The following is a 19425-nucleotide window of genomic DNA, read 5'->3' as shown; positions in this document are numbered from 1 at the left end:
GTGGAGGGACAGGCCGGCAGATGAGCTCTAGACCTTCTGTCCTGCGGCAGAGCCCCAGAAGGACCGAGGATACAGCTTGGGCCATCATCCACAAGGGCGAATTTCAGAGCTGCCAACCAGAGAGCAGGCACGAGCTGACTGACCACAGATCTTGGGTTCCAAGGCCGTTCGCATTTTAAAACCACCCGGCTCCATACCTCCCCTGTAAAAAAAAAAAAAAAAAAAAAAAAAAAAAAAAAAAAAAAAAAAAAAAAAAAAAAAAAAAAAAAAAAAACAACACCTGGAAACACGGCAAGAACTGCTGGAGAAACAATTGGCTGTCATTGAATCACGCTATTTCAAGTGAGGACAAGCCTGAACATCTAATAAATGAAAATATTCGTTATCGGCAAAACTGGGCACATGACAGGCATCAGAAGAAATCTGAAATGGGCAGAAAAGGTTATTAGGCGCCCTGTCTTAAGTGTGACATTCATGGTCTTTGAGTTAGTTTTAAACCGTGTAACTTTTCGAAAAGGAATAATGCAAATGATTCTTGTCCTTAGAAACAGAAGAAGGAAGTGAGAAGGGGCTCAGAGAGGGGGTACTGGGTTTAGGCCCAGAGACACTGGCCGTGGGATGGGGTGCAAATAGTTTTCTCTTCTAAAGAATGAAAGGAAATAATAAAAGCTCCTCAGGGTGTAGCTTTGCAAACTGGGGAGTCGGGGTCGCTGGGCGGCGCAGCGGGGGCCCCCAGGGCACGCGGCTGGAGGCGGGGCAGGGACAGCTCTGGGGAGCGGGCCGCGATCCGGCGCAGTCCGGGGGGAGGGGCGGGTCAGCCTCGGAGTGGGGGCGGGAGCGGGAGCGGGGGCGGCCCCGGGCGGGGAGAGGAGGGAGCGCGGAGGGGACCGGACGCAGCGCCGTGGGAGCCCAGCATGCAGGCAGAGGCAGCTCGCGGAGCCGCAGGTAAGCGGAGCCGCGGCCGGCGGGGCCCGGAGCCAGCTCGCCTCCCTCGCTGGCCGGCGCGATGGCCCCTCCCCGCGTGTCGGGTTTCAATGGCTGGGCTGGCCTGAGAGCTCGGGGCCCCAGCTCTGCAAAACGAGACCGTAAACAGCGCGCAGCGGCCAGGAAACTTTCTCCGGAGTCGGCGCCAGGGCGCCACTAGCCGCGCACCTGTCGCCTCCAGGGAACTAGATGGGCCGACGGCCCGGGACGTCGGGTGCGGGGCCGACGGGCTGAAGCTCTCACTCCTGGGAGGGGTAGCCCTGGAGGGGTCACGGTCACGGTCACGCTCCCCCGCCCGTCTCCGGGGCCACCGGGCGTCCGCACCGCTGACCCGGGCTTGGCGAGCTCACTGACTTCCCAGCCGTGGTGGCCTTGTCTGTGAAATGGGAACCGCAAGGCCGGAGAGAAATCAGTAGAGCAGCTCGGGTTACAGCGGGCGCCTCCGCTGCCCCGCCGCCCCCTTCCCAGCTTCCAGGACGGCCTGTTTTATCCCCGGCACCTTGCGCGGCGGCGGGCGTGCGGCCCCCAATCCAGCAGGCCAGCTGGGGAGTCGGGATTTGGGGGCGCCTCCACCCCCCCGCCTTCCGAAACTAAGTCTGCCTCCTCCTGAGAGGCCCAGGAGGGGCCCTGCCCGGCTCCCTCTCCGGAGAACCAGGCCAGAGTTGCCATTCTGAGTCTGAAAGCACGTGGGACAAATCCCCAAAGGGCTTTCCGCCAGTCCCACAAAGGAGTGTTTGCGTGGGAGGTGGCGTAGGGGCGTTGGATGCTGAGAAAATGCCTCTTCCCTCCTGCATCCGCTTCCTCTGGCGGGGACCGGCGGCTGGAAGGGCCCAGTGGCCGGGGACCTCTCGTCCCCTCTGTCCAGTCGGGCCACGAGGCGCGAGGCCACAGGTGGCCAGCCCTGCCCCGGCGTGCAGTCAAACCCCAGACTGGCCGCTTTCTTTCCCCCCCATTTCTGTAAGGAAAAAAACCCCAATATTACAGAGCCTCCTTTGCCTTTTATTGGAAGTCAACAGCGGCAAATGACTCGTTTTTTACGACCTGCACTTAAAAACTGTGACTTTGAGTTGTTTTCCCTGATTTTTAGAGCGAGTTAAGGAGAGAAGGTGGCCACTAGCCAGTTTTATGAGTTTTACATTCCTGGTGAACGTTTTCATTGGTCTGGAGATTGAGAAATGGTTTGGTCGCTGTTTTTAGAGGTGGGGGTGGGGGGTGATTCTGTTGGGGTTTTGATTTTTTTTTTTCCCCCCTGTGGTCCTTTCTGGAACGTTGGTCACCATGGTTGTGGATAGTGAGGGCTGGGTCAGTTTGAGAACTGGGTCAAGAAACAAAAGTGGCTTGCTCTTCTGATCTCCTCCTCCACATCTGCAAGAGGGAGAAGGTTTTGCTCCCTAGGGAATTACTGTACAGGAATACCTCCTGTATTTTCAACACTTAACGAATGGGCACAGAGTTGTGCAATCCCTAGCTTCTCCCTTCCCCTCCTCCTCGGAGTGTACCGTGAATCAGAGAGTTCTTCCCAACCACTGCCTTAGCGCTGTGCAATTCTACCCAGCCTTTCTACGTTTAATGGGAAAAGTAGGGGTAATTTCACTTCTGGAAAAGTGTAGTTGGCCTGAACAGTTTAAGGATTTTCCTGTATTTCTTTCAGCGTTTGCTGTGGCTTTCGTGGTTGCTGATGGACCAGAGGACACACGGCAGTTACACATTAATCATTTCCACATGTGCTAGAGCCTAATGGATTGGAGTCTTACATAGCTGAACCTTTGCCCAAGCTTTGATAGCCCATTTCCAAAAAGGGCTTGAACGAATCGTGCCTACATAGGAATCCTTTTTTCTTTAGCAAGGAAGCATTAAACTAAGAATTATGCTTTCAGATAAGGTTGTGACCTGGTCCTCGCTTGTTCTAGCCCTAAAGTGTAGGGAAAGGGTCTGTGACACTCCCATGGGCGTTGTGTTCTGGATCTAGATGAGCCTCCTCAGTATTGGGGTGTCTGGTTGGGGGATATGATACAGTGGGGCTCTGGAGCTACCCCGAAGTAATTCAAGACATGCCCCAGGGCCACACACACACACACACACTCACACTCACATACTCTTCCTCTCTCTCTCTCCCTCTCTCTCTCTCCCTCTCTCTCTGTCTCTCTCTGAGGGTTTTTAATTTCTCCGATGCTGAAAAAGTTCTTAGGTCCTAGCAGACCATCTGCTGCTGTCATTTTAGCTTGGAGCATCCTGGAAAAGAAAAGGCAAGTCCGACATGGTCCAGTTCTGTACTCCTCTCATCCTTCACCTTGAATCTCCCTCATCCATAAAATAAAGATGTGACCTACCTCGTAAGGGTTCCATGCGACCCTGAGCTCATCACTGCTGACTGCTGGGTCCATGGTAAAATGTAGGGTCCCCTCTGAGAAGGCCATTGTTTTGCCCTTCATCCCTTCTGTTTACACCCCAAATTGAAAGGTTTGTGAGAGTTTCCTATCTTATGATCTCCACTTAGAAAGTCAGTTTAGGGGTGCCTAGGTGGCTCAGTTGGTTAAGCATCTGACCCTTGGTTTCAGCTCAGGTCATGATCTCACAGTTGGTGGGTTCAAGTCCCGCGTCGGGCTCTGCACTGACAACATGGAGCCTGCTTGGGATTCTGTCTCCCTCTCTCTCTTCCCCTCCCCTGCTCACTCTCTCTCTCTTTCTCTCTCTGAAAAACAAATAAATTAAAAAAATAAGCTATTAAAAAAAAGTCAGGTTAGTGTTCCAGGTAAGAAAAGTTAGGTGTTGGACAATTTGCACTGGTAACAAAGCAAAGCTTCACAGATGGGAAAGCTAGCACACAAGGAAGACTCCAAAGGTTGGGTTGACTCTGAAGCTTGGGTTGGGGGAACAGGGACAGTGATGAGTTCAGTAAAGGAACTGACTTTCAGAGGGGGAAAACCTGAAGCAATCTAGACACAGGGATTTCCGAATGTTCCAGAACATGCCACCCATGGGTGATACTGAAGAGTTAGTCAGAAACACTGACTCTGGAGTGTGGGAGAATCTAGAAAGGCCAGTGCCTGCCCTGAGCTCTGTTGGGGACCCCTGGAGGTCTGGCGAGGGTGTCCCCCGGGAAATGGGAAGAGGAGAGGAGCTGAGGGCACAGCATGAAGCCTCAGAGAGGGGCAAGTGCTGAGGTTATGAGGCATGGACCCAAAGGAGGAGACACCAGAAAGAAAAGCCCGGGGCAGGGCCTGGTGCTGAGAGAGGCTGAGGCAGGCAGGACCTGGGTCTGCCCAGAAGGGTGTCAGGGCAAGGGCAAAGTAACTTGCCTAAAGTTACCTGCTAGTAAGTGGCAGGTTGGGATTCACATGGGGGTGGTCTGACTCCCCAGAGAAAGGAACTTGTCATAAGGGTGATGTTTGATGTGGAGCCCCTCCCACTTCCTTCCTGAGAAGGAAGTAATCCCTGAGCCAGTCCTTAAAGGGCCTCCTTCCTTAGGGACGACCTCATGCGAACATAAAACTTAAAAAAAAAAAAAAAAAAAAAAATCAAATATTTATCAAATGTGGATCTTATCTAGTTCAAGGTCCAGAAGGGTCCCCATAGAGGCATGTGGACCTGGTGAGTCTAGGCACATGATTTGAGTCTCTGGCAGCGGGGCCTCATTGGGGGCAGTGGGTAGGGGGCTGGGCTGGCCACTTGGACTCATGTCACTGTTGCTAAGTGCTTTCAGGTCTCCATCCCTTCATCAGGAAGGAAGGGAGAAGATGGGATGGTCTCTGAAAATCCACTTGGCCCTGAAGTTGGTCAGTTACTTCCTACCCAGCCAGACTGTGATCTCTTTGAGGGCAGGACCTTAATTAATCTTTCTTTTGTAGCGCCCCGCTCTGACCTGGCCCACAGCAGGAGCTCCATGACCTTTGAATGGAGAAATCATTTCCTTTTAGGAGCTGGTGAAAGCTTTTGTTGGTTGTGTTGGTCGTAGGATTACTGCATATTAGGCGTATCAGGATATGGGATGACCCAGGCTGACCTGCCCTTGCTGGTGCAGGGTGTCCCTGGACAGGGTTCTGGTCAGTCCATTCCTTGGGATATCTTTCCCGGGTCCTGCTTGTTCTGGGAAGCCTGGGTCCTGAGCAGGTCCTCGTAATGGCTTGGGCATTTCGTGTTACCCCCCCAAGCCCCACCGTTGGTTGTGATTCCTTGCCGTATAATGCTGTCTGTGCTATAGATGGTCCTTACTCCATTTCTAAATGAGGGCTGTGAAATATCTGTGTTAAATGGGGATCTCCAATGCATGAAGCCAGGCCAGAAATGACTCGTGCTCTGACCTCCTCCTGCCATATGTTGGCAGAATGGTGTGAATGATCGAGCGGCCAGGACTCCGGCTGGATGGTGGGAGGGCAGTGGGCATTGAGGTATTGTCTTTCTGACCTTTGAAACCCTAGTCTGCTGACCAGCTGACTGGCCTTAGCTCAGTTCCTGACAGCAGTTGGCTCCCGCCTCCTCTGATGACATTCTTATTTGTAGCTTAGCCTTGGGAAATTCCAAACAGAGGATTGTAGAAAATGGCTCTGTTTTTTGCTGTGTCCGAGTGGTACAGACAGAAAATGCGGGGCAAAATTCAAGCACATTTTGGGGTCAGATACCCCTGGTGTCATGTGACTTTCCAAGTCAGGGTTGCCGGGTTGTGGGGGCCGTGGCAGTTAAGACTGACTGTCAGTAGCAACTGAAGGTTGGGACCTTTGAAAAACACTCATTAGGATGTAACAGCTGTACTTGAGAGATTCCATGCTTTTTAGTGTGTCCGTCCTCTGTTTGGGTTTTCTTTTCCAAGGCCCTTAATCAGCAAGCTGGGGTTGGGGGTAGGATACACAGGGTGTCTGAATCCAAAGGCCACTGTCTGTTGACATCCTGGCAGATCATCCTCACCCCACGCTGGCCCCCGGGGAGCCCTCTCACATCGAGCTCTTTGCCTTGTCGATGCCCAGGCAGTGGCCTCATTTCCCGCTTAAACCAATACCTGTTGTCTGTCCAGGTGTAGAAACCTTCCACTGTGCTTCTTTGCTCTTCCAAAGGAGGGCAGCCACAGGGCCACTGGGACTCAGGCGAGGTAGAGGTCTGGGGACCCCAGTGGAGGGCTGTAAGGGAGCTCCTGCCCACGTATGTGCTGGGGGCTCCCAAGGCCCAACCAGACTTCCGAGACTGCTCGTTTTCCTGGACTTGCAGAAGTGGAGATGAATGTGTGTTTCTTGGAAACCGAGTTTCTAACCACTGCTCTTGAATTGCATTAAGATAGGGAGCAAGCTGTGTTCATTTCTTCATTGCATTTTGCTGAAATAAACCCTAATCAGAGCCCTGAATATTTCATTCAGTGGTAGGAGCTGGAGAAGATGTTGTGCAGACTTCCCCATTGTGTAGACCTTCCTCTGGCAACACTGTCCTTGCCCAATATTCTTCTGCTACTTCGTGGACTATTTTTGCCGAGTGTATGTATGTGGATAGAGGGGTATAATGCCCAAAGCGAATTATAGTTGGTTGTCGGTTTTGGCCTTTATACCTACCAACAAGTGATTTCTGTAATGCATATGTATTGCTTACATTTGGGCTCTTAGAACATCTTGGGGGAAAAAAATAAGCTATGTAGACAGAAAGGTATTGCTTTGTGTTTTTTTCATACTACATGAACACTGAATAAAAATATTATTAAAATATTAAGAAATATTTGGGTAAAGACACTAATGAACAAAATCTGTCCTGCTAAAGCATAATCTAGTTATTTGTTGATGAATATTGTTTTTTTAAAAAAATTTTTAATGTTTATTCATTTTTGAGAGAGAGAGAGAGAGCATGAGCAGGGAGGGGCAGAGAGAGAGGGAGACACAGAATCTAAAGCAGGCTCCAGGCTCCGAGCCGTCAGCCCCGATGTGGGAATCAAACCCATGAACTGCAAGATCATGACCTGAGCCGAAGTTGGATGCTTAATCGACTGAGCCACCCAGGCACTCCAATAAATATTGTTTTTTAACTGTAACAATTAAATATGAGTATCAACAAATCATGTTTTCATTTTTTTTTTTTTTTTATATTGAGATACCCTTCCCCAACCCTTGTCCTAATTCTGTTTTTTCTCTTTCCTATTTTGAAATGTGATACCTATATTTCTATTCTTTTGGGGGCTAACTTAGAAATTCTATTTATTTATTTTTCAAGTTTTTAAAATTTATTTTGAGAGAGAGATAGAGAGCAAGTGAGGGAGGAGCAGAGAGAGAGGGAGACAGAATCTCAAGCAGGCTCCGTGCTGTCAGCACAGAGCCCGATGTGGGGCTCAAACTCAAGAACCGTGAGATCATGACCTGAGCCCAAGTCAAGAGTGGGACGCTTAACCGACTGAGCCACCCAGGCGCCCCTCACTTAGAAAATTCAAAATGCACGTTAACTCTCATTCTGAAACTAACCAATTTTAAACTTTCTTGGAATCACGTCAAGACCTTATAGTGCTCCCATTTCAATTATCCCCTTTCCAGTTTTTGTGTTGTTGTTACGCAGCACCTTTGTTCTAATTTTTAATTTCCTGATTTCTAACTTCTGATGTTCTGAGTTTTAATTTCCTCCAGTTAGATGTTTTTGTTTCATCTGGTCAGCACTGGCTTGAGTTTTAGCCACGTGGTTATTATTTTCTTTGCTTCTATTCCTTCTTAACTAACTTACCTTGAGGTTCTTCCCTTATCTCCTGGTAGGTATCCTTTAGAAATAACTTCAGTGAGGATTTTCTGGTAGCAGACTCCCTCAGGTTTGGGTTTTCTAAACAGTTCTTTATTTGCCCATGTTCTTGGAAGTTACTTTTGCCGGGTGGAGGATCAAATTTCTTTTCCTTCTGCCCTTTAAAAATGTTCTTCCATTGTCTTCTGGATGCCATAGTTGCTGTGGAGAAGGCCGCTGTCAGTCTACTCAGCAGTAGATGAGATGTCTTGTGTCTTCTGGCTGCTTCATTTTGTGTTTGTTGTTTTGCAGTTTGGTCACAGTGTGTCTGGGTGGGGATTTTTCTTTTTCTTTTTTTCCTACCTTGGGGACTGGTTGGGATTCTAATATGTGAGGATAGGTATCTTTCATCAATTCTGGAAAAATTTCAATCATGATTTCTTTAAATCTCAACTCTTCTCCATCCTATTCTCTCCTTCTAGAACTTCAGTTAAGATTGTTACTGGACCTTGAAGTTCTCCTTTCCTCTTTCTTAACCTGCCTACCGTATTTTCCGCCTGTGTCTTTCTGTGCTGCATTCTGGGTAATTTCTGCAGATATATTTTCTAGTTCATCAGCTCTTTAAGACATTCATTTCTAGAGGTTCTGCTTCCTTTCCCCCTAGGGTCTTATTGGCCAAACAAAAAAATGTTGGCTTTTTACATTTCGTATTTAAATTTCTTTAGACATATGTAAGATCCTTATCTTCTCTACTGGACGGTTTCAATATCTACAGTCCTTGTGGGTCTGATTCAGTTTGTGCTGACCCTTTGTGGCCATTTCTTTCATCATATGTTTAGAGATTTTTGAAATCAGCTGTGAATGACCCCAAAGCTGGTGCCCTTCCCTCATGCCCAAACTACACAGCCCGTGTGGCTCCATACTGGGGAGATTTGGCATGGTGGTATCCTTTTGTGCATAGCTTCATCTGTCTTTTCTGATGGGCTCCATTCGTAATACCTTAAGGAAAATACTTAGTGTTTTAAAATAACATACATCTTATTCTTTCTGTTGGCAGGTTCATCAATTTCCCCCTTTGGAAAGAGCTAGGATCTTAGCAGACTTAGATTGCTTCCAGTGCTAGTTTATAAATCTGTCACAGGCTGAAAGCTCCCAGTAGAATTTCATTGACTTATATAGAGGGGAAGGGGTAAAGTAGGCCACCTTGGCCCCTCACTCCATGCATCCAACCACCATCCAGTTCTGCTATCTGGCTGAAGCCTGCCATCTCTTTCTCGTTATCTGCACTGCCGTCTTTGGTCCAAGCTACTGTCATTGGCCACCTCAACCTGCATTGCCTCTGGTTTGGTGCTGACTGCCGAGTTCTGGAAGAAGGAGTAAAGACACGCTCCAGCTATCATGGCCTGTTGGGGACCTTTCAGAGGCCTCCTTTTGCATTTTCCTTGAAACCTGAAGTTGGGAGCAAGGCCAGGGTCCTGAAACTAATGCAGGCTCACTGGCCGGCCTTTAGCTCTTGGAATCCTTTTGCTCCTTTCTTCCTCCTACATGGGCTGTTCCTTCAGTGTTCTGGGCCCTTGCCCTGCTCTGCACAGGGCTGACATTTTATTCTTCAGTCCTCTGCCTAAAGATTACTTTCTTAGATCGAACTTCCCTAGTCCTCTTGTCTCCTGTCTCCCCTTCCCTTCTCCTGCCATACCATGGGGGTATTCAACATTTTTTTTTTTTTTTTAAAGATTTTGTGTCTCCCTGACCAGGCTGTAAGTTCTAGAAGTGCAGACAGAGACTGTTTTTGTTTTTCTCCAGGGTATTGCCCGGCACCCCTACATGATGGCCTTGATGTCTTAGGTTACACATTTTCACATAGCTTTATGGCAGAAAATTTTGCAAACCTTTGCTGTGGGCTTGATATTGGATGTGACCTGGGTCTGATTAGATCTGTTGCTAGGACCCTGGGGTATCAGGGAGACCTTGGTCTAAGCCGATGTCACCCTTGGGCAGGTACCCTGGGGACAGGTATCACAGAGGCCTCAGGGTGTTACTGTATTATTATTTTATTTATTTACTATTCATTTTTTAATTTTTTTTTACTGTATTATTATTTAAAAAAAGCTGGGAGAAGTTTTCTTTTTTTCCCCTCCAAGCTTTAACGTAGGTTACCAAATGACAGTGCGCACTCAGTCTGTCCTCTTGACTTCAGCTGTCTCCCAGCCACTGCTGTCTTTGTTTGGAGCCTTGCACAGCTGGACGGTGGGCAGAGGTGGGCATCATTGCCCTGTGATGAGGGTAGTGTGAATGAATCCTCTGCAGGTAGTGGTCCACTTAGGCCACTCCAGCCTTCCCATTTAACCCTTTGTGAATGCATATCTTTTTACTTCTTACAAGGTTTTCAAAGTACAGAATGCTCTTTCTTTAATTAAAAAAACTTTTTTTTAATCTTTATTTTTGAGAGAGAGAGAGAGAGAGAGAGAGCGAGCGAGCATGGGAGGGGAGGGCCAGAGAGAGAGGGAGACACAGAATCCGAAGCAGGCTCCAGGCTGTCAACACAGAGCCTGACACGGGGCTCGAACTCACGTACCGTGAGATCATGACCTGAGCTGATGTCAGACACCCAACCGACTGAGCCACCCAAGCGCCCCTTAAATTTTGTTTTAATGTTTATTTTGTTTTTGAGAGAGAAAGATAGGGTGTGAGAGGGGGAGGGGCAGAGAGAGAGGGAGACACAGAATCCGAAGCAGGCTCCAGGCTGACAGCACAGAGCCTGACGCAGGGCTTGAACTCGTGAATGGCGAGATCATGACCTGAGCTGAGGTTGGCCGCTTAACTGACTGAGCCACCCAGGCGCCCCCAAAATACAGGTTACAAATTATGACTGTTTGGGCAAAATACTTGAATAGACCTTTCTCCAGAGAAGATATACAGATGGCCAGCAAGCACATGAAAAGACGCTCAACATCACTAATCGTTTGGGGAACGCAAATTAAAAGCATAATGATATCACTGCACACACCCTTTAGAATGGCTGTTATCAACCCCTCCCCCGCAAAACCAGAAAATAACAAGTGTTGAAAATAACAAGAATGTGGGGAAATTGGAACCCCTGTGCGCTGTTGATGGGGACGTAAAATTGTGCAGCCACTGTGGACAGCAGTATGGTGTTTCCTTAAAAAAATTAAACATAGATGGGGCACCTGCGTGGCTCAGTCTGTTGAGCGTCCGGCTCTTGACTTTGGCTCAGGTCATGATCTCACGATTTGTCAGATTGAGCCCTGCGTCAGGCTCTGTGCTGACAGTTGGCAACATGCTTGGGATTTTCTCTCCCTCTCTCTCTCTGCCCCTCCCCGACACGTGCATGTGCACTCGCGCTCCCTTTCTCTCTCTCTCTCTTTCAGAAATAAATAAACTTTATTAAAAAAATCTTTTAATGTTTATTTATTTTTGAGAGAGAGAGAGAGAGTGCGAGTGAGTGGGGGAGGGATCTCAGAGAGAGAGAGAGAGAGAGAGAGAGAGAGGGAGACACAGAATGCAAAGCAGGCTCCAAGCTCTGAGCTGTCAGCACAGAGCCTGATGCGGGGCTTGAACTCACAGACCACGAGATCATGACCAGAGCCAAAGACAGATGCTTAACCGACTGAGCCACCCAGGAGCCCCAAATAAATAAACTTTTTTAAAAAGTTAAAAAAAAATTAAACATAGAAAGTTCTGGGTGTATACACCCAAAAGAAGGGAAAACGGGCTGAAAGAAATATTTCTAAATCCGTATTCATTGTACCATTATTTACAATAGCCAAAAGACAAAAGTGGTCCAAGTATTCAATAACAGGTGAATGGATAAACAAAATGGCAGTTTTACACACACACACACACACACACACACACACACACACACACATTATATAACGTAATATTATTCAGCCTTCAAAAGGATTATTTTAAGCAGTGCTGTGCTGAGTGCTAGCTCCCATTTGGTGCTGGCTTATAGCACATGGCTCTTGACATGATATACATTAGTAAACGGGGGGGGGGGCGCTGGCAAAGGCTCCCCTGGAAATCTTAAGATCTGAGTTTGAGTCCAGCCCTACTACTGACTTTCTGTTTTTGAACTTCCGTTTCCACATCTGAGAAATGGGGTGAGGCTCTGTGTGCTTTCTTGACTTCAAAGGGTTGACGTACATTTCAAACAAGCAAGTACTTGTGTGAAAGCTTTTTGTAAAACTGGAAAAAAACCCTATGTGAATGGAAGATGTACATTTTATTTATTTTTTAAAAATATTTAGTTATTTTGAGAGAGAGAGAGAGAGAGAGAGAGCATGTATAAGTGAGCAGGGGAGGGGCAGAGGGAGAGAGAAAGAGAGAGAGAGAGGGAAAAGGAGAAGGAGATATCTCAAGCAGCCTCCACGCTGTCAGCACAGAGCCTGACTCCGGGCTCAGTCTCACAAACCTTGAGATCATGACCTTAGCAGAAATCAGGATTTAGATGCTTAACCAACTGAGCCACCTAGGCACCCCAAAGGGTACATTTTATGTGAGAACTTCTCATTCTGTTTTCTCATTCTGTTTTCTCCCAGCTAGTACTTTTCTAAAAGTTTATTTTATTTTTTTAAAGTAATCTCTATGCCCAAGGTGAGTCGGAAACTCAGGACGCTGAGATTAAGAGTCCTGTGCACTTCCCGCTGAGCCAGCTAGGTGCAATTTAGTGGCTACTAACTTTGATGCAACTATTTGTATTTGGTGTGTACATCTTCACCTATGTTTTAGTTTTATACAAAAGATCCAGTGCCCTTATAAAAATGTAGCTACCTTGACACGTTTCCAGTTATGGGGGAACAATTTTCTTCTAAGTAAATAATTTTTTAGGATTCAGGTAAATTCATTCTTTTTTTTTAATGTTTATTTTTGAGAGAGAGAGAGAGAGAGAGAGGCAGAGCACAAGTGGGGGAGGGGGCAGAGAGAGAGGGAGACCTGAAATCTGAAGCCGGTTCCAGGCTCCAGCTGATAGCACAGAGCCCAACGGGGGGCCGGGGGGGGGGGTCTCGAAGTCACAAACTGGGAGATCATGACCTGAGTCAAAATCGGACGCTTAACCCACTGAGCCACCCAGGCACCCCTAAACCTATTCTTTTCCATTCATTCTCCATGGGTGGTAGTCTGGGTGATGAGTCTAAGTACTTTGCAGCGTGCACAACTTAATCTAGAACTGGGATGTGGACACTGAGGCCTGGTCTATTTTCAACTCCCTCTGATGCTTTGCACAGGGCTGGGCATGCCAGATAGAAGCCGATCTTTCCCTCCTCTTCAGAGGTATTATTGTTTGCAGTGTAATAGATGAGCATACATAGAGATATGGTTTTCTGGATGAAAGTTTATGAAGTCCATTAAGAGCCACAGTTTGGGGTGAGTTCTGAGAAATGTTATTCTGTGAGTAACGGGTAAAAGCATTGCGTTGATGAGGAGTTATTTTTCTTCCTCTCGTTGCGTCCTGTGTGGTTTAGGGCTCTGGTTCCGCTCTGGACAGTTGGTCCCCACAGCATTTACCCATCAGCTTCGGGGCCATCGCGTGTTGTGGTGGTGTTACTGACACCGGGGCTCAGTATTTTCACAAGTTCTTGGTCAATTACATTCAGGATACAAAGAGTCAAGCTTTCTGTGTTCTCCCGAGCCTTCTTCCTTCTCAGTAAAGGTTAGACAAATATGGCACCGTGGTGATGATCACATGGCACGGAGCGGCTCAGGTTCGGGGGTGAGGAAAGCCCGAGCTTCCTACAATTGTCAGGGTCAGACAATTACAGGTTACCATTCAGAAGGAAGTATACATTGGAGATGCCGTTTCATCCCGCCTGCCCCAAGCAGGGCTTCACATTTGTCCTCCGATGTGACACCTCTTTGGATGCAAAAACAACAGCGTGTTTCATTCCCACGTCATGTCCTTTTGAATGATTCAGGGGAAGAAATAGTTTTGTCTCTGTATCACTTGCCTGCAAGTAAGATGCACCAGTGGTCAGATTACGAGACCTTCATATTAAAAGCAATTAGGGTTCCATAAACCTTTGTGTGGGTGGGCACATAAAGTCATCGGCATATTTTACCGTCTTAGACTCGGGACGAGGGATTTATTCTCAGCCAAGGCAGTGACAAGTTGCAAGTGGGCCAATACTAAATATGTGATAACAGAGCGACAGGCTCCCTGTCAATTACCAGGGAAGGAAACTTTCCCGCCACCACCTGCAGACCTTTCCCAGCGTGCTTCCGTGTGTTGACAGTTTTGCTCATCTGCTCAAAAAATTCTAACATATTCTACAGTCTGTCTTCCAACTTTCTGTTTTTTTTTTCTCAATTCTTTGCTAAGAATATTTTGGCAATCAGATGCTCTTCAAAAGCAACAAAAATATCTGAGTGGATGTTTGCTTCACCTTCTGTTTTCTACTCTTTTCTGTGGATGATCGCTCTTGTGTCACCGTGGCTCCCTTGGCTGGTGGGCCTTTGGGCTCCGAGCATTTGCATATTTGCTCTCTGTCTGAGCGATGCTGCCTTCTGCCCTGATATTACTTCAAAACACTCTTCCCGGGGCACCTGGGTGGCTCAGTCAGTTGGGTTGAGTGTCCGACTCTTGATTTCGGCTCAGGTCATGATCCCAGGGTCCTGGGATTGAGCCCTGAGTTGGGCTCCCTGTGGAGTATGGAGCCTGCTTGAGAGTCTCTCTCTCTCTCTCTCTCTCTCTCTCTCTCTGCTCCTCTCCCCTGCTTGCTCCCCTTTCTCTCTAAAATAAAAAAATTTAAAATACCCTCCCTCCTCCAACCCCTCACTCTTCTCTAAGTTGTGCTTTTCATCTGTCAGTTGGTGTTTTGGACACAGGGGTCCCTGGTTAAATAAGTATGGGAAATAAATGCTGGATTAAGCAAATTCCACTGCTTCGGGATTTCTCCACCTTCTGCTTGCTGATAGGCACGCGGAGCTCCCAGCACTGAGCTCTGAGGACAGCAGGCCCCCATTTTGAAACGTGCCTGCCTTGGAAGCCCCTTTCACAGCATATCTTATGGAGCTAAGTGTTCACGGGATGTGCTTGGGAAAATGCTGGAATGGCAGGAGGAGAGTCCTCGTGATGGCTGTGCAGACTTGGGTTTTAGGATAGTAAGTAAATGTCAGGCAATGTTTTGTTCAACTGTGGGTATTTCTCACTACAGGTTTCCCCCACTCTCTGCAAGGAGAGCCTTCCTATGAGGCTGAAATGGCATAAAGAGAAGAATCAGTTACCATGGACTTATATGGTGTTTGAGCATGCCTAGTCCCAAAAATAACCTGTCGCAGGCTTTTCTGATACCTTAGGACACAACTTGCTAAGGGATACATAAAATAAATCGAGATAAAGCGCAGGTGCTCACAGACACCGTCAGAAGTTCCGGCAGCTTGATGCTGAGATGCTGAGATCCTTTCCGGGAAAGGAATTTCTCCCGACCACTGTCTGTGCTCCCTGTGTGTGCCTTGTGCCTTGTCTGTAAGGGCTCACTGCAGAACCGATGCCGAACACTGTTTTTGCTTCTCACCTTTCATCATAAAAGGGAAAGACCTGTTTGGATTTTTTCAGTGAGCAAAAACGGGTACTAACGTAGCTCTTTCATGAAAGCAAAGGGGCATAATGTAAACTTGGGAAGAGCAGGGGATACCTGTATACGCAATAACCCTCTTTTGTTTTTTAGTTAAACATACTCATCTTTTAGGTGATGAGTAGTTCTCAGTTTTAAGGCATCCTGTGGTGGATGCTTCGGAGGCTTAAGATGCAGTTTGCATGGTGAATACTGAGTTTTAAAGCATACAGCTTGAAGACACGCAGCTCTGGGAGCGCGTCGTGCAGCAAAACACATGCCTCGCTAGAAACTGGGGAGCCTGATGAGTTCCTGGTCCTGAATCCTGAGCAATGGAGGTGGCATTTGGGAATCTTCTCCCATTAGGTGCTGCCCTCCCTGCCGTGGGTATGTGGAACGCCTGGGTTCAGATCTGCACGGACATCTCTTGCTCCGTGCTTCTGGTCTCTCCTGGTGCCCTTCTCTCTCTGGTTACAAACTAGTCTCCGTGTTTCCTGCTAAGTCCAGAATTAGTCACTTAATCCTCACTGGCAGTTTCTTCTGTAATATGGATTCTTTCTTACAAGTTTCTTTAATTTTTTTTAATGTTTATTCATTTTTTGAGAGAGAGAGAGAGATAGAGCGTGAGTGGGGGGAGACGGGGGAGACACAGAATCCGAAGCAGGCTCGAGGCTCTGAGCTGTCAGCACAGAGCCCGACACGGGGCTTGAACTCATGAACCACGAGATCATGACCTAAGCCGAAGTTGGATGCTTAACCGACTGAGCCACCCAGGAGCCCCTCTTATAAGTTCCTTTGAGAAGAAAATTGATTTTTGAAGAAACAGCAGACCACTTGTATGAAAAATAAAGGAAAGCAAAAAAAAAAACAAAAAACCAAACGTATGTTAGGAATACCAACTCTTAACCATTGTTGAAAAATAAAAGTGGAATACTACCTTCTAATTTTGTATTCTTAGAAATTTTTTCACATATCATGAGCAAGATTCGTTAGGTATACTTCAAGAATGACAACGTACATTACTACAAAAAAATCAAGTGATTACAGTCAGCTTTTCTGATGACATAAGGCCATGTAATTACTGATGGGTAGATAGAGGCTTTCATTGGGGTCAACATTCTCAAGAGCAGGGCTAGGAAAGTTTAAAATATCTTTATTCATGTTTCTCATGATCATAGTCCCATATGAGAAAAATCCCACTTTCCCAAAATGAAAGAACTTTCTTCATATTTGTTTGAGGTGGTATTCAGAGAGAATATTTTGCAAGCGATACTGAATAAATGGGTAAGTGCAGATCTTTCGAGACATCTTTCGATGTCTTCATTAATTGGCTTTTTTTTTTTTTTGAGAGAGAGAGAGAGCACAGTGGAGGAAGGGCAGAGAGAGAGAGAGAAGTGGGGGGGTGGGGACAGAGGATCCGAAGCGGGCTCTGAGCTAACAACAGTGAGCCCGATGCGGGGCTGGAACTCATGCAGTGTGAGCTCATGGACTGAGCTGAATTTGGATGCTGAACCGACTGAGCCACCCGGGTGCCCCAGCATTGCTCTTTATATTGGGAGGACCAAAGAGTGCTGAGAAGGTTCTAGAGCATTAGGCTTTGCCAGACTGAGCAGCAGTGGGTGGCCCTGGAGTGGCCGTGGCTGATCAGCAGTGGGTAACAGGCAGTGGCTCGGGGGAGTGTTGGGTACCATCCGTGCAGCCCTGGGAACTGGGACTTCAGTACAAAGATCCTGAATGATTCAAGTATTTTCCCTAGAAGTATGCTTTAAGAGGTACCACGTTGTGTTGTTGTTCCGGTGACTACAGCAAACATACGCTTAATGTGAATTCTTAAATTGGGGGCTCGTTTGGGGATCTCATTTTTTTTTTTTACAGGCTGCAGTGAATTATCATTTCAACTGGGTGTCTTTTTCATAAAAGCATTTTACATTGTACTGAAAAGATTACATTCTTTTGGCTTTGGAAAAACATTTCCTGTTCAGTCGAAGCCATGAAAGCCTGTTAGCATTTCACATCTGGAAGCCCCTGCCCCGAGTCTGCCTTCCATCACCAGCGAAGCCAGTGCGGCGGTCCCAGCTCAGCCTCCAGAGCGCCTGCGTCAGACGTCCCAGACTTGTTTACTTCCTGGAGGCCCCTGGGCACTGCCCAAGTGTGCCCTTGCGGTCTGGGGGGTGAGTGGGTGGGAGGCTTCCTTCCTCTCTCGGGGTCTCCTGTGTGTGTGTGTGTGTGTGTGTGTGTGTGTGTGTGTGCGTGTGTGTGTGTGTATGCTCATCCTGGGCTGGGGAGGGAGTCTCTCTTCCTGCCAAGTTGGGCAGGGGTCTTTATTCCCCTGGGAGAGCAGGGGTCCCCTTTCCCAGCGGGTACTGGATGTCCCCCTCCTCCTGCCTGAAGCGTTTCCTTTTTTCATTCCCACGCAGATTTCTAGAAACCAAACCCACACATTTTGTAAGAGTGAAGCTGCTGGAGCTTTTCTTATGGGGGAGCTCCTGCCCCCCCACTTACCGCCCAGGCGGAGGAGAACTAATTAAAACCCAAAGGGCTGAAGAATTGAGCCGCCTCCCCCAGACTGGTTTGCCTGTCCCAGGACACTTCTGGGGAGTGTGGGGTCTATGCCTGGCTTGGAGGCATTAAAGGGGAAGCCGGCCTGGGTGCGGCATGGGTGCCGTGTTTTGTGTGGGGCCTGAGATGCTCAAAGGTGCCCTCCGCTTCCCAGAAGGTTAGTCTGTGCCCTCCCGGGTCCTGACCCCCAGAGGCAGGCCCGATTTTTCTGGTGGCCTTCCTGCTGAGAAGACCCCCACCCCACCCCCACCCCAGGGTTCTGCCCCTGGGCCCAGCTGACAGTGGAGGCAGGAAGGCCAAGGGTGTCCTGAGGTTACTGCCCCTCCCCCCAAGTTCTCTGAGGGGGTCTCCCAGCCTCAGCAGCGGAAGCAGCAGGGGAAATGATTTCATGGTGTGTAAGGAGCAAAACACATTCATTGCATTTCTCCTGACCACAGGAGACCAGAACTGATGCCAGGTAACCCTTGGCAGCCTGTAGGGGAGCCAAGCAGGAACCTCTCTGGGCCCCCCAGGAGCTCCCAGGCTTTCTGGGCCCTGTGGCCCTGGTGGGGTGTCCTTTCTCTCAAAGCCCTGAAGACCACAGTGTCCTCCCTGACCCCCAAGGGGCCAAGTTCAGCTTCTCGGTGGAGCTGGTTGGTGACCCTCTCCTGGCAGCCGTCGACCTCACTGGAGTGCACTAGATGCCTGGGTCTGACAGGCATCGCTCCTGAGAAGATCCCAGCAACAGAGAGTATAAGGTGGGGGGGGGGGGGTCTTTACTCGCTCCTGAGACAGAGCTCCTGGGGGCAGTTAGGAGAGCGTGTTCTTGAAGCTGTTTTCATGGGGCGAACATGCAGCTTGAGTTGGGTGCTTCAGGGTTGAAGCCACCCTCTTTCCAGTTTGTTTTTCTTAATTCATTTGAACGTGCACGGTCTTTTTTCATAGCTGCGGGAAGCCACTCGACTGTCTAGAGGAAGTGAAGAGCGGTTTGAACAGAGAGCCCGGCTACACACCCGCCCAGATTTCCTAAGTGCTCGGGGTGGGAAAAGCCTGGGGAGGGGTCTCGGCGGCAGGGTGGGAGAGGAGAGAAGCGTGAGCACCAGGTGCTCTGAGGAGCACTCCGTGTTCCTCGCTTGGGAGCCAGTGGGGTGAGGCTGCCTCTCTGGCCCAGCGAGTTCATGCATGTGAGGCACTGATGGGCAGGGGAGGCCGCAGAGACAGATTCAGTCCCATCCTAAGCCGAGTTGGGATTCGAACACAGGACTCAGAGGCCCCCAGAGCCCTTGCCTTTGGGGGCTCCGTGAAGGCTTCAGGGAGTGCCGGTTTTTGAGATGGGCCTTGGGGAGGTCACGATAGAAGGAGTGGGGGGTGCAGGTGTAGAAGCGTGTTGGGTGAAGGGGGCGTGGAATTATGAAGGGCCTTTGGAGCTGGGTGGAGGAGATCGTTTTTGATGGGATCGCTGACATAATCTGACTGTTACACCGATTTTGGAATCAGCCAGAGCTTCATGACCTGCTGGTGCCACTGACTAGCCGCGCATTCTCCTCTTGGCCTCAGTTTCCTCCTCTGGAAACGGGGGTTAAGCCAACTGAGTGAAATAAGGGCTAGAGAGCACTCAGCATCCTGCTGGACCTGGGCCCCAGGCAACCTAGCT

At 48.6% G+C, this 19425-nt stretch overlaps 1 protein-coding gene across 3 annotated transcripts in view; it reads left to right on the top strand.

Moving 5' to 3' along the window:
* Positions 1 to 874: 874 nt before the first annotated feature.
* The window catches only part of FAM169B (family with sequence similarity 169 member B), an 87217-nt gene continuing 68666 nt past the window's right edge, over positions 875 to 19425 (top strand). For all 3 annotated transcript variants that reach the window (XM_030317478.1, XM_030317477.1, XM_030317476.1), the window contains exon 1: positions 875 to 945. In XM_030317478.1, coding sequence (XP_030173338.1) covers positions 915 to 945 — 31 coding nt within the window. In that variant the 5' untranslated portion in view covers positions 875 to 914. The remainder of the gene's footprint in view (positions 946 to 19425) is intronic.

The sequence above is a fragment of the Lynx canadensis genome, chromosome B3, assembly GCF_007474595.2.
Source record: "Lynx canadensis isolate LIC74 chromosome B3, mLynCan4.pri.v2, whole genome shotgun sequence".
Taxonomy (NCBI): domain Eukaryota; kingdom Metazoa; phylum Chordata; class Mammalia; order Carnivora; family Felidae; genus Lynx; species Lynx canadensis.
The sequence above is the reverse complement of the archived record's forward strand: the minus strand, read 5'-3'. Positions and strand labels throughout refer to the sequence as shown.